The sequence below is a fragment of the Ptychodera flava genome, chromosome 10, assembly GCF_041260155.1.
Source record: "Ptychodera flava strain L36383 chromosome 10, AS_Pfla_20210202, whole genome shotgun sequence".
Lineage (NCBI taxonomy): Eukaryota > Metazoa > Hemichordata > Enteropneusta > Ptychoderidae > Ptychodera > Ptychodera flava.
Window position 1 is genome coordinate 32522599 of NC_091937.1, and position 15758 is coordinate 32538356.

The 15758-nt window shown below is 37.4% G+C and overlaps 2 protein-coding genes across 2 annotated transcripts in view; both read left to right on the forward strand.

Moving 5' to 3' along the window:
* Positions 1 to 11014, forward strand: part of LOC139142551 (uncharacterized) — a 29713-nt gene extending 18699 nt beyond the window's left edge. Inside the window, exons 2-7 of the mRNA XM_070712519.1 lie at positions 5910 to 6182; positions 6775 to 7017; positions 8173 to 8306; positions 8672 to 8818; positions 9087 to 9221; positions 9762 to 11014. Coding sequence (XP_070568620.1) covers positions 5910 to 6182; positions 6775 to 7017; positions 8173 to 8306; positions 8672 to 8818; positions 9087 to 9221; positions 9762 to 10997 — 2168 coding nt within the window. The 3' untranslated portion in view covers positions 10998 to 11014. The remainder of the gene's footprint in view (positions 1 to 5909; positions 6183 to 6774; positions 7018 to 8172; positions 8307 to 8671; positions 8819 to 9086; positions 9222 to 9761) is intronic.
* Positions 11004 to 15564, forward strand: LOC139142552 (nephrocystin-3-like). The gene is made up of 6 exons (XM_070712520.1): positions 11004 to 11067; positions 11342 to 11464; positions 12497 to 12652; positions 12975 to 13229; positions 13728 to 13862; positions 14294 to 15564. The coding sequence occupies exons 1-6, from the start codon at positions 11013 to 11015 to the stop codon at positions 14332 to 14334; spliced, it is 765 nt and encodes a 254-aa protein (XP_070568621.1). The 5' UTR covers positions 11004 to 11012; the 3' UTR covers positions 14335 to 15564.
* Positions 15565 to 15758: the final 194 nt, after the last annotated feature.

Consider the following 15758-nt stretch of genomic DNA (forward strand, 5'->3'; position numbering starts at 1 on the left):
TTGACTGCATTAGGGCTATATTGGGGGCGTGCTCGGCATACCCCCTGTCCCGTTAATCGATCGAGTCCAGATCGGAAAGATCCTCCCCAAAATAAGAAAGCGGAAAAAACAGAGCCAGTAGCGGCTCCCTCCAGAACAGTTCCGACGGGAGGGGAGGGAGAGGGGGAGGGAGAGGGGGGTGTTCCCAGCTCCTCTACATTGTATGAGATGGATTAACTCCCCATATTTTTTTTTTATTTTTTATTTTATATACTAGTCAGCAATCATGGATATTAAAACAGTTGTAAACACAATGTACGATGGTATTGTAATCGCAGGACTTGCGATGGGATATCTTATGATCTCCAGCAAATTTCTGAAAATAGAGGTTGGCGATCCAAGTCGACCAAATTTAACTCGCTTGGCAAAATTAGGCGGTGCGACTGCTGCCGCGGTAGCAACCAAAGATCTCCTTGAACAGAAAAATATTATTCCTGCTGAACCTTATACTTCGTAATGGACACCTTCGGAATAATAATAATATTCATCGAACATTTATACTTAGTAATATATACATACAACGTACAACGATGATCATTTGGATTGAAAGTCAAACAGGTGAACCAGTCACTGTTAATTTTTACCCTTGCATTGACACGACACAGTTTACGAAGATAAGACTGCTAGAGTGCGGACTATATAATTCATGGCATAACATAACATCGACGAATAATGTAATAAAATATCAAGAAGGTGACCAACCGAAGAAGACTAAATCAATACGTCCAGGTAACTACAATATCGATACGTTAAACAAAGCAATCGGGTTGAAGCAAAAAATTAATTTGAAAAACTCTGCCGACAAACCATGTTTATCTAACTTTGGCTAAAGATATTAAAGTCTATTTCAATGCCACAGGTAGCTTCGCCAACGTCGTCGGCTTTTCAGATAAACCTGAGGACAACCCAGTTATAAAAAGTACTATGAGTCCGAAGAAAGTGGATTTCTTAACAGTCACTAAATATATAGTTCATTCAGATGTAGTCGATGTTACTGGAAATTATGTTTCATTTGGTTCGGGTGCCTCCGGAGGATACATACAGGGGAAAGTATCGAACTGTTTACAAATACTTCCCATCCGGGATACGAGAGAAATAAGTGAAAAGGTTACTTACGATTTTAAAAACGGAGCAATTTCTATGCCATTGAGAAAAGGGGGAGATTACATGAATTCAATGCGTATCTGGATAACAGATCAGGATGGGAACATGATCGATTTCAATAACTGGCCAATTAGCTTTTGTATTGAATTATTGTAGTCCCGAAGCGGGGCCGGTGCGTTCGAAGGAACCCTATCGGAAGATAAACCATCCCACGACTAATCCTCCAGCAATATAGATCATTTCATATTCTTTTGCTCAGGCTGGGTTGATAATAATCTGAGAATTGCGCTAACGCTTGCGCTGGACTTGACGTAGAGTTGCTTTGCACCGCTTCTGCTTCTTCCAGGATTTCTGCATCTGTATCTCTTAATTCTGCCGCAGCATGTGCGTCCTTTGCCTGATTTTCTCTTTCCCAGTCAGCCTGTAGTAATCTTTTTTCTGACCAGACGTTGCGATCATGTTCAAATTTTTCTAATGCTTTATCATGTCGGACTTTCTCTTCAATAAGAGCATCACCATTACCAGAAAGCTTTTGTCCGATAATATTTCCTCCTGTGAATGCCGTTGCATTTAATATAGCACCGAGAACTGTCATTCCTATAGCTGAAGCCATGGTTGTGTATATTACAAGGTATTATTTTAATTTTCACTGTATATAGGTCCCTACGGAGTATGTCTGATCCAAGTGGCTTCGGTCTAGGTACAATTCGTATGCAAAATCTTGAGCTTGAAGATCTGAGTGATGTTAAAGTTAACAATAATACTAAGATGGCTGCTAATCATAATAAGGATTACGTCCTTCGTTATAAAGACCGCGAAAAATATTTCGTTTTAGCCAATGCCGCGGCGCCACCCCACGAACATGCTGTAGAATTTTCCGAACTTAAAGACATTGATGAAACTGTAATTGACGCCACAAAGGCTTCGAATGATCCTACTCCTTTTGCTCTGACATGGGATGGGGATAGTCAGAAATTCATGCCTTATAATGTGCCGCGTAACATCTTAGATATATTGGATAGTGAAATTGCAGGAGGTGTTGCTGAACCACCAGGAACTCCGAATGTGATTTATTTTGATAGCAATGTAAACAAATATAAATTGTTAGATTTTCGTAGTTGGCTTACTCCTACAAATCCATACATTGCACTTCTTGGTATACCAATTCATCTTAAAATTAGTCCTCTTAATACAATAATGAAGGCAGATAATACACTAAGAAGGTGGATAAACGAGGGGGAGAATTATTGCTCGTATACAGCTAGCGGAGTTCCAGTTAGATTATTTTGGGACACAACTTTAAAGAAACTGGGTCTTAAAAGTGTCGGTGATGAGGCAGCTGAATTAACTTTACAGACTGTAAATCAACAGATGACTGATAATATGAAAATACTTCAACATGGTACAGTCTCATTAGATGTGTAAAGTTAGCTACGGGAGATGAATTTGACGATTTGGTTGGATATTATGCTATGAAAACAGATAACAGAACAACTTGTGATATTATCATAAGTATTGATAAAGATCGGGGAGGGGAAATGAGTATTGAATGTTTTGTTGGTGGGAATAGAATAGAGAACGACTTAGGAACTACATTTGTACGTAGAGATAAAAGAGTGAACACTTTAGATATCAGTACCATTCATCTGAAACGTCTCATATTATTTGAAGTAATGGTCTTCCGTCACATTTTAAGTTCAGAGGAAATTACTAAAATTTTATCTATCGGGTGAACAAGTTCGCACCGATAGGAACTTCGTGTTCAACATCAGCTAGACTCCGCGACCGGCCGGACTGACAACGGGGCTCCTTTATATAGGCTAGTTTGATGGTGATGACTCACACGGAATTTCCCGTACACCTTCGGAACGTGTATAAACATGCTCAGCAGGCCCGCTTAGTTCAGGACAATGCACTGCTGCGCCAAAGCTGTTGCGCATGCGTGAGTTCGTATATAGGTCAGGGTCATACTTTAGTTACATGGATGGTTAATTTTTCCTTCGCTTCATGTAGATAAATGAATAAAATGGGGTGTAAAATTCTTACTTCATCCCAGTTGACCACGTTTACTCTACTACTCACGGTCACTCTCTGTGGAGTGACCGAGGACAGGACATTCACTCAGAAACTAAAAACTTTGACTGAAACTAGGAACTGGAACTCAGACAGACTCATGTATCAGCCGCTGGGCCGAGAGGCCCAGTCATGGTTCCGTATTCAATAAATAAGTTCAAGTTATACATCAGCACTCGTCATCAGATCCAGCTCCTTTCCCTCAAGATATGACATATGTATGTATGTATGTATGTATGTATGTATGTATGTATGTATGTATGTATGTATGTATGTATGTATGTTATGTATGTATGTATGTATGTATGTATTCTCAATTTTGACAAAAGAGGTGTTTTTTTCAGAGTCTGCTGTATTGATTTGAAATTTGGTTCGCAAACCCTGCAAATGTACTCATACATTAATTATCAAGTCAGAATGAAATGGACAATTGTAATAATTTTAGTAAATGTTTCTTTGTCGGTTTTGGTTATAAAGTCTCTTTTACAAGAGACTTGGTATGAAGGCTCCTTGAGTGGTGGTACCATAAGTTATTTACATTATGTTGAATGAACACAATTATTAGATAATGTGATAAGATTTCATATTTTTACGTTGTTATACATACATGATTTTGAGTATATAGTGATCTGATTTAACAAGCATTTGATATGGTAACTATTTGGTGTCAAACTGCAGTAAAAATCATTAGAAAGCATAGCTGAAGGTGATTTAACAGGTTTGTTCTCCAATCAAATATATTCCATAATTTTTCAATGCTAAAGAGTATCAAGGTTGTAAATAGTACATTTCCTGCCACCTTGACTTTGGATCTTTTAAAGTGAACATAGCCAATATCAATGTCTTTGTGCACGCAATTAAGAATGCATCTCAGTTGAAGATGCCAAGTTCAAGATTGGAAAGGACATAGTCATTTTCACCAGTGAAAATGCTGAAGTACATATAATTTCATTACCCTTTTGTAATTGGTTTTGTAAGTTGTTCCAAAAGTGGATGCTCCAGTTACACTGGAAAACATGATATTACAATGTTTGCTTTTCCCTGGAGGTTCTGAGTTAATGGTCGTATGTTGAAATCTCTCTATGTATTTGGTGGGCACAATGTAAACATTGTTTCAGTGTTATGTATTTCAATAAATGTCATCTACTCTTCATAAAAAGTCAAGAACAGTTTAGCTGTGTGCTTGACAAATATAACATATTTGTCAACAAATAAACTGTATTACCGAATCATCGTCTTAAAAATTATCACATACGTAGAAAGATAATCTAATCAAATTGACGCAAGTACATGTAAGCATACCAAATGCCAGTGTACTTAACTATTAAAACAAATGTCATCTGTATAGATAGCGATATTTGCTGCTTAATCCAGCAAGTTCAGGCTATTAATCCCTTAATCGTACATCTGTGGATGTTAATATGTCAATTTTTCAAAAAGAAATGCTGGAACTGCTTTGAAATTTGGTTTGCAGGGTTTTTGTTACTTTCCAATTGTCATAATGTATATTTATTGAATTATCTGTCTGTATAGGTAAAATAATGGCTTCTACTTAAATCCGCGGTTTGATCCTTTCAAATGTTATTAGAAGGGGTTTAAAACAGGTGTACATATCTGATGCCACAGGCTCCTTGGGAGATATAGATTGTGCTTAGAAGTTTCCTATTTGTCTATGATACTGCAGTGCTTGTCTAACTGGATGGCAGTTTGGCACAAGCCATTGTCGTGTAAGTGTGGCAGCATTATTAGCAGCGGCATCCCTAAAGAAACTCTAAATAGCTGAACATTATAGCTTTACTTCATACTTATGGACTTGCATGAATTTTGCAAGAGTGCATGCTGCTAAATGCTCATTGTTACACATTACCTTATGGTCTTTATTCGTGCAACCATAAATAGTAGAGGGATCAATTATTGACTATATTAATTAAATGCAATACAATATATGAGAACACCTTTACTTAGGTAAGGTAGATTCTATCACTAATTTTGATGTACGTACGATGTGTGTTGTTGCAACAGTTGCCAACCATTTCGTACTTCTATTGACGGTGCATCAAAATGTGTTCAAATGCACCAGACCTGCCATTATGAATATTACAAGCTTAGGTTGTACGTGCACCCATTCCGGCTTGTCATATGCAACAAAATGTGAGCAAAGTGTCATTTTTCGCCTCATTTTGTTATGTTTTGCTTTGTTTTGTTTTGTTTGACTTGTTTCGATTTTTCTAACGTCTGGCTCTCTTATTGAACCTTTTGTCAAAAGCAAATATGGCGTCAAATTTGAGTTCATTCACGGGATGATTGGTTTAGTAAGTAGCTTTAAGAATCGTGTAACAATTACTATGCGACGGGCCCATTTGGTCTCGATGTTAGACTGCACATTTCTGCCAAAAATCGAAAAAAGCCTGTATTTTCTGTTTTGAATTACCGTTAATTTAAAAAATAAAACAAAGCGTTTGGCCCCCATAGGTTTTCTAGACGAAATATTACGCCTATCTCAAAATCATACATTGATATTTAAAAAGCGAAACAGAAATCGGAGTATATTTCAGCATGCAATGGATTTAGTGTTATCATACAAGAAAACTCAACAGAAAACCTGTTTTCAACTTCCTTTGTTTAAATTTCATCGCAGAAGACAGGTTTAATGCAAGGCTGTCATGGATTTTCCGTACATATTTTATGCGCAGACTCTATTCAAGTCGATGAAGCTCTGCCAATCAAGTATGAGAAGGCTATGAAGCGTGTTCCCTCTGAAAGCATCAAGTCATTTGCCAGAAAGTTGAAGCTCGCTAATGAAGATATCGAGGATATCTATCATGAACAAAGTTATATGAATGAGATTAGGCACAGCATTCTAAAGAAATGGATTCAGGAACAGGGTGATGAAGCAACAGAAGAGGTGTTTGTACGCGCTTTGCGTTCCGAGCGGCTGAACAGTGTTGTGGACGATATTTTTAAAGGTAGGTGGATTTCATGAAATACATGTATGCCATTATCCATGCGTTATAAACATCTCGAAATAAACCAAGTACTTTTGCTCCCTGTTTGTTCAAGGAAAGTTTAAATCCATCTCTTATTGCCTAAATCGCCAGAAAGCTACCTATTTAACATTGCTATTGCGAAGTGTCGTTGTTTAAATTAAGTTGTGACAGAAACTGAAATTGTTAGTTTTCAAAATGACAAGTTCGTAAACTTTTTTGCTAAAGGTTTCAAAATTAATTGTAAAATTTGTATTATAAACAAAGTTGTGATTTTCGGATTTTACAAACTTAACGGAGATGATAGACATCTTTGTGATAGTGATGAGCCAAATGTGTTGTTATTTGTTGTTTTGTATTTTTATCGAAGTTGTTGTAGAGCCTTTGAAGGTCTTCCATCATTTCTATCATTCCACTTTTAGTCAGAAGCTGCTGGGACCACAGTTGAGGAAAATGACTGAACTCTTTCTTATTTGACCCGCATTGTCAATTTTAAAACAAGGAACGTGCTCAGTCAACCGGCACTGGCTGTTATAATGCATAATAAAACAATTAGCAAAACATTTTTTTACAGAAAAGACTTGTTCTTGGCCACAACATCAAGGCAGTATGGTGTTCTCATGGGGATCAGCTTCCGGACATGACACTGGAACGTCTTACCAGACTGGCTCGGACCCTTTAACAATTTTTTCAATAGCAGTCATCTTCATAGCAGCTGCTGTAACCTTGACATACTGGAATGAAATGACCATGTTCGCCCTTGGCATGATAGCAGCTTTCGCTGCTTGCCTTTATTATTATTCCTCCAATACAACAGGTAAGTTCTCCCGAAATGGCCATGGGCTGGCTATTTCTTTACATAGTTGACAGTGGAGCACCCGTTTCTCACATAACATTTTCCCAAACTTGCACAGTTCCAGTTCGTAGTTGACAATACTCGCAGACAGATCCTTCAAAACCCTTTATAAGTTCATTTACATGAATTTGTCTTAATTTTAACGTGTATTCAGGAAGATAGAGCAATTGTTGCATCTGATGGGCCATAAGGTCCACTTTCAGTATAGTTCAGTAAGCGAGGTTTATCACTTACTGAAAATGTTCCGTTCATCAAAACAGCATTTGTTACAAGGAATATTACTATACCACGTGATAGAGGGACCGTGACTATACCAACTAAACCTCGATAGTAGCAGCATAGTCACATGTGCATTTTGTCTAAACCCGCATTGTCTTTACTGAATTTTAGGCTATATCTAGCAAATCGATGTATCTCATAAGTTTGAGGATGGAAAAGGGGCGACAGGAGCTAAGGGAAAGTGCTCACCACTTCCCCCTGATAAATGTAAAATAAAAATAAGTTAATGTTATAATATTCACTACGGTAAGGTAATATCGACAAATAAAGACAAACTCTCGCTCAGACTTTACGTTCAACCATTCCCTTTCAAAGTTAAGATTATAAAATCAGGGATCACCGTACAAATTCTGATACAAAGACCCGGTATTTAAAATTCCTGTGTTATCTCTATGGGGCAACAAACTTTCCAATTTTCACAGAACTACGCCACTGAAAACAATATTTACTCCATAAGCTACAAGATGAGCCCCCTCAAGCGGTAGGCCAAAATAAGGCTGTAAAAGTTTGAAAGTCTGAATACTGTCCCCGATGCGCATTCTACCTAAAATGCAAAACTTGATATAAACACGATGACCATTATGCCTGTTTCACAGTATTCGGTTTTACGTAAAACAAACCACATCAGCATAGATCAATCAAGTCGTCTCTACCGTGTATTTCACGTCCTTAAATAATTATGTGTTCGCTTTTCTGCGTCAAAAGTTAATTCATCAATAGACTAAACACCAACTCGCTGAAAAGTAACATTTTTGGCTAGAAGAATGGGGAAAACTGTCTTATCCTTCTACAACAACATTGACAATAGTTTATGTGTTTTCTTGTTTACCCTTTCAGACCCCCCACCCAGTCTACGTAAACCGTCCCGTCTTTTTACCGGCAAAGCTCATACAGAGTGCCTCAAGGCAATTTCTAAACATCTCGACAACCATAGGAAAACAGCTGCGGCTCAAAGGAAAGTTTTTGTTGAGGTAACGAAGTGAATCATCTAATATTGAGCGTTACTGACAAGCTTTACATATACAGTTACCTGGAAGTTGACAAACATTGAGATGTACCATTTTGCAATTCGTGCAATTATTAGCTGTTCGCCTCTCAGGCTGCATACGTTGAGACTTTGAGACAGGTGACCCGATATAACTTTTTCATATGTCTTCTTTTGAAAATTATATGTGAAGGAGATATTTTGTCGATACACTATACCGTTATAAGGTTTTTTAAAAATAGAAAACATGGTACAGAGGTCGCTCTAATTTCTTCACCTTCTAGTTCTTCATGTTTACACATCACAACAAATTCGAAACTTCGTTATCGTTTTATCAACACCATTGTGCAGGTACTCTACGGTTTAGGTGGGTGCGGCAAGACTGAAATTATGTGTTCTTATGTTTGGGAGAACTGGAAACGATACAAAGGAGGTGTGTATTTCCTAAACGGTAAATCCAACAGCTGTCTTGATTATGGATTTATGCAAATTCTCAAGGTAAGTTTCCATCGTCGTAAAGAGACACGTCAGGAAAATATCATACGAAAACCCTATTTCCTTTTACATTGAATCTTCGCCTTCTTATAAATGAAGAACGTGATTGTAAACAAGTGTAATCTTTTAACGAAAGATATATGAGAAACAGTAAAGCACTTGACTGGACAATGTGTAATATTAACAGTATACTATGTTTTTGTGAATGTTAAATATAAAATATCTGCTAACTGTCATAAAGAGTGTCCAGTATCTAAACTGTTTTTTTCAGAAAATGCGACTTAAGGTACGTGAGGAGGAAAAAAATCCTACTTTAATTCGATGGACTGTATTTAACAAACTGCGAGAGAAGAAAGACTGGCTCCTGGTGATCGACGACGCAGACGATCCCGACCTAATTCAACAGGTGATTCAAATAGTCTCCTTTCCCCATAATGTGTTCTTGAGTTAAGGCATTGAGGCCTTTACACGTTATTGTATGGACTGTAGGAACACCATGGCATGTCAGTTCACGAGAGTGTAGAAAATTCGCTTCGTACTTGGCATTATCAATATCGCCAAAAATTGAGTCAAACAGCTTCTTAAAATGGCATTGAATATGTCATGATCCTACAATATTTTTGCAACCATGAATATTTAGAGAGGAACTGTTTACCCATAATCTCTTGATCTTTATTAATTTAATTGTAAACTCTACGTGCCACAATAGGTATACTGAAATCAGACGCATCACTATAAAGGGTGCCTTTAGCTGAATCGCCATAGGTCATTTGTGGGAATATGAAGACATGAATGTACCATCACGAGTTAAATTATCACATGACCTTACAGACAATAACTTTATCATCTCATTTTCAGCGACACAATTTATGATGTTGTTTAGATTACTCTTGACCCTTACTTTTCTCTAATACTCATTTTAGCTGGGATGAACATTATTTTGCAGATGTTGATGAACATGTATGATCTCGATGGCCACATTCTCATCACGTCAAGAGCTGAGAGAGGATGGCTTGACCAAGTGAAACCTACGATGACACCCGTTCCCCTCTTTTCAAAGGAAGATTCTGCAATTTATCTGCTGCGTCACACAAGGTCAGATGAAGGGAAGCTGATGTCATTCGAAGAGGCTACTGAACAATTGAAAAAGCTGGAATCAGAGGATCATGGAGAATACAAGGCTCTCATGTGGCTCGGCGGTGAAGAAGGTCTGCATGGATTGCCACTGGCGCTAAGACAAGCGAGTAAATATCTCTGTCAACATCCCATAACATTCGACGAATATAAACAATCTTACATAACACATCAAATTGACGTCATTCAATCTTGGGAGAGAGGTGATCCATTGCTGTGGTGGTTCAAGTCTCATGGCTTGAAAGAAGAATACGCCAAGAACGTGCAAGAGGTAGCCGGGAAAAACATGATGAATCTCCAAGATCTGTCAAAAGAGCAATGGCAAGAAATCAGCAAAACAATGTCCTCTGAAGATCTCGAAATGCTAGAAAAGGCCATCAAGGAAACTCCTTACGTTGAATTCGTGCAAATGAATGTTCTTAGCCGAGAAAATGTGGTTACCACCTGGAAGATGAACTATGAATCCCTTGCAAAAGAGGAACACGTAAAACAATTTCTACATCTCTGCGCATGCCTCGGCACGAATATCAGCGTTGCCCTTTTAATTGACGGCGTTGAGCACCTCAATCAAGGTCCCCTGCAAAGACATCTCACGTCGACAGGAACGATTTCTTCGTGTCTTAAAGAAGAAGCCCACAAGAGGATTGATGATTTATTTCTCAAGATGACAGAACACTCGTTCACCACGATTGTTGGTCGGTCAGGAAAGTCTACCCCAACGGATAATCGGTATTCCACGCACACAATTCACCACCTTCTCCAACAAGTTATGTTTGTACATTTTCTCAGTCGAGAAGAGAAGATAGAGTCGCTGAATAACGCTATACGCATGCTCGAAAATCTCTTCCCGAAGCGTAGAGAGGTCACTGGAAGCGCTAGTGCAACCGTTTACGACCGCCATTCCGTGATTACCCTGCACACACTCGCTGTATGTCAACAAATAAGGACTTTGAAGAAAGACGAAATTGATGGTCTAGTGAATATATCACCCCTCTTTCGCGTTGTCAGCAACTACCTGCTACGACTAGGGCGTGCAGAAGATGCATAAATTCTGTGTAAAGTGATGACAGACCTGAGTAGGCTAAGAGGGCCGAACAATCAAACTGAGTTGGCAAAAGGTATTGATCTTTTTTCAACTTCATCAAATACTGACATGATTTTGAGAAAGTCTACAAAGACAACTCACACATACACACACGAACAAACACACATACGTACGTAGATATGTATGTTCATCTATCATAAAGGTTTCGATGACATTGTGTTTGTAAACGTGTATCTGACTATATATGGATATGTCTATTGCCTCAGATATACATGTACATTGCACACGCTTTTTAAAAACATATCTATTTGAACTTTTTGCCTTACTTTTTATTATCTTTACTTCAGATCTAGCTTACCTTGGCAGAGCATATTTTAACTTGAAATTGTTCGACGAAGCAGAGATATCTTACGAGGAAAGCTTGAAACTTATGGTGGAAGAAAAGAGAGCTGGCATACATATTCTTATGGGTACGATATATTTAATAATAGCAAAGTAAATTATCTTCAAGCCATATCATAACCGTGAGGGAAAATTCATTAACGTTGAAGGTTGGTATTAATCCTACATCGGCCAATCATACGTGAATCATCTTTTTCCGTAGTTCGCTCTAATTGTCTCCTACTATTTCCATACTTTTCCCATAGAATATCACATCTTAGTTAATGTTCGCCAATGCATTGCCGTTTCTCCTACATTTTTCTCCCATCTGAGGCGGGTTTAAACAGGCAGTTTTGGGGTAACTCACCAAGTAAATTGAAATCACAACTTATTCACCAAGGTAGTGTATGGTACAGTGACGTAGAACGTTCACTTAATTGAGGGGTATTTCTTATATTGCAATCTGGATTGCAACTTCTGATACGGAGCGGCCATGTACCAACCAACAGTCCGTCCACAGTGTGAGAGACTGTGACCAACCATGTGTTTAGCATCCAGTCCAAAGATCACCGTCAGTTTGGCAATCAGATTATAAAAGGTCTAATATGTAGATATCACTTTTTGATTCTGCAAGCAAGCCATAACACTTAGCTCAACAAGAATCGTGAAACGTAGTTCAGAAACTGAGTGACATTTTAAAGCGATTGAAGAAGAGTTATGCATCTAAGAGCCTAGCACCATTTGTTTAGAAAGACAGAATACTTAATTTATGTTTGTGCCTTGAACATAGTACGGGGTAATTATGGTACGTTATGTTACAAACAGTAGTGAACACTGATCCATCAGGTATTCTTGAATGGTAGTTGTATTGGTAACATGTTACATTTCTTACCTTAATTGCCGAATGTCCTCGGCATGAGAACGTTCTCGACAGAATCGCAGGTTAGATAGCTTGACATGAGTCCCCGGTAAACATCAATGAGCCCGTTCAGATACGCTGACATTTGCATTGTTTCTCTCCTCATTGCCGATTACATCGACTGTAAAAAACTAGTACACTTGCCATATATGCTGTAAAGTAGTACACGCATGTCATTACGCATGTTCATTATCCAATACAGCGAAGCAGAAACTTGCAAGAGTCAAGCAAAATAACATAAAATACATGGAAGACGATGAAGAGAGCAAGAAAATCGAAACATTTTTGCAGGAAAATCTTGTGGAGCTGAAGAAGCTGTGCAAAAATCAGGAAGACTATCATTATGCTTTAGCAAACGGTAATGACATACAGTCCTTAAAGTCAACGTTTAAGTGTCTAAATTTACTTCTTGCCCATTGAACATAGGATGTAGCTGTCAAGATTGTACTAAATAACACGAGTATGAAGCTGAAAAAACAGAATATAGAAAGTTGAATAAAGTGAAGAGAAGGGAAACTCAGGAAGCGAGAGTACAGCGAAACAAAAACCAATTAGGACGTCAAAAAATGCACATGTACATGTAAAGTAAGATACATATGCATGATAGGACTTCGCTTGTGAAGAGTATTGAAAGCGTGATGAAAAATAGTGATTTATAATCCTTTTCTGTGTATGTTCAGCCCATCACCAGCTTGGTCGATTCTACCAAGACACACGCAACTATGAACAGTCCCACAGACACCTAGAAGAAGCAATGAAGATCAGAGAAACCTATGCAGATGATGAGGAAAATATCGCCATTGGTATGATTAATCTTGCTCGTAATCAATTACTGAAGGGCGAATGCAACAAAAAGGAGGTTGAAAAGCTGCTCATCGATTCTCTGGAGATCAAGAGGAAATTCATGTCTACTAAAAATGAATCCTACCAATTAGGTAAATAAAAACCAATTTAAACACGTGCAAGTATGCCCATCCGCCACACCCTTATATATGTATATGTATACAAATACTCAAAACGTACTTTTATGAATACATCCGTGGATGCATGCGTACGTACATGCGTACGTTCCTTTTTGTACATATATACATACATACATGCATGCATTTATACATACATACATACATACATACATACATACATACATACATACATACATACATACATACATACATACATACATACATACATACATACATACATACATACATACATACATACAGTCAGTCAGTCAGCCAGCCAGTCAGTCAGTCAGTCATGTTTGCTTTTGAACTAGCTGGTAATTAACTAATGCATTTCTTATGCGATGTTAGTGTGATATTTTGAGAGTTTGGTGTATGATATTGTTCAAACACATTTCCCATCCTGGTCCCACACAGCTTTTACCGAACATTGGTAATACATGAACATATCATAGTGTCCCTTGTTTGCAGGTTTATATTACTTGGCAGTATTCTATCGGATGCGTGGAGATACGACTAAAATGAAATCCCATCAGGATCTCCTCGTGTTAGACAGCTACCAAAAAGACTTTGAAAAATACCAGAATGAATGTGACATGGCAAAAGGTAGGAAGACATTGCGAAACAGTCTTTGTCTTTGACAATTAACATACAAGAGTATGTATGTTGTGTTTTCGTTAAAAGTGATCACAGTAAACAGGAAGATGAATACATGTATGTGAAAAATATAGTCTTCATGCTGAACAAATTTCTCTGTATATGTTATAAATTCAAATAAAAACATTTTACAAAGTGTAAACTTGCAGGATGTCGCACAGTTTGACAGCAAGGCGATTCTTTTACAAAATAGAACGGGTTATTTCGATAGATCACAAGATGGCATTGGTTTCAAAAATACTCTTAATTTGTCTAAAATTGTGATATCATATTATCAGATAGTTTTTGTTGATATTTGATGCCTCCGAACAATGATCTCTTGCACTGCTACACTCACGTCTGGAACTGACACATCTAACTTTCTCTATTTACATTTACAGTGTTGCGTCCTGAGAAACTATGGCTGCATAGTCCCGAATGACTAACAATCACGGAAAAATCACCCAAATTACATTTCATTCTGGTATCAGGAATGATGAAAACCAGGATATATTAGTAAATGATGAAAACCAGGATATATTAGTGAATAGCAAGATAGACGAGAATTAAAATCGTCGGTTCCTACCAAACCTAAATATTCAAAGTGTATATTTTGAAGCAAAACAAATCCGTAATAACAATCAAAGTCAAACTTAGGTTATCCACACATGTATAGATTGCAATTTATTTACCTAGAAATATCAATGAAGTAAATACCTTTTTTTCTAGAAACAATTAAGTTGAGTAGTTTGACAGTGTAAGAAGCGTGTATCTGTATGTAGTGATAATCGTCAACAATACTGTGAGGTTAGCTTGAAGGGGCATTTGTGAGTGTTGCTGGGGAGGTTTACGCCGCTCAAGATCTCTTTCCTTCTGCACTTACTACCGTGTTTGCAATGTTTAAACTTTTTCGAGTTGTTATGTTCCTCATGATGATGTTTCTTGACAGTCTAATACTTTCGACTTTTATTGAAATTCTGGCTTTGTAATTCTCAGGCACTGCAATTTAAGAACACTGACTGATGTCGCATTCCTCAGCTTATCGTCAGACACCGACTTATACTCTTTAGACAACAGCTAATGTATAACAATTCTCTACAAATCTTTTGACACTAGTCGATACCACAGACAATCTCAAATAATCTTTTGGTATTAGCTCATGCTCAATAGATTATAAAATAATTTTGAACACAAAGGACTTACAAATAATTGTTCGTTCTCACATTTGTGTTAGCGAATTAATGTGTCGTGTGATTTCGACAAATATTCACTGAATATGGTAAATCAGTAACAATGGGGAAACTATACTTTGGTTTTCTTAGATTGGCAAATCTTTACAGATTTTTTAATACTAATTTTACTAAAAAATCACAGATTCTTGCAGTCAGAGAATCCTATGTTGTAATTACTTTATTACACTTTGTGTCAATGAATGTATTCCATAACTTATGTCGATTGAATAATCACCCAAGCAGAAATCTGTGAAGAGAAAACGGTGAAAATATACATGGTTTTCATTTTGCTGTAATATTTATACATCCTCATGTCATTTTATTACCAAATAACTCAGAGAAATGGTATTTAGATTATGGTATGCTGTCGTTACTTTTTTCATATTAGTGAATGTTCTGTACTTTTACTTTATATTCAGTGAATACAGTTTTTCAGTGATCATTCCCGTAGAAGTCTGTAAAGAGAGAGGGAAAATATGTGTTCTTCATTTTAAAATCAACTTGTATTTAATACGATAAGACATCTTGAAAATGGCAATTGAAAATCCTCGTCAATGATGTTATGGCGGAGAGCTGCTATGAAAAATACATACCCCCTTTGCAGTTTCAAATTTGAGGTGACACTCTGGATTTT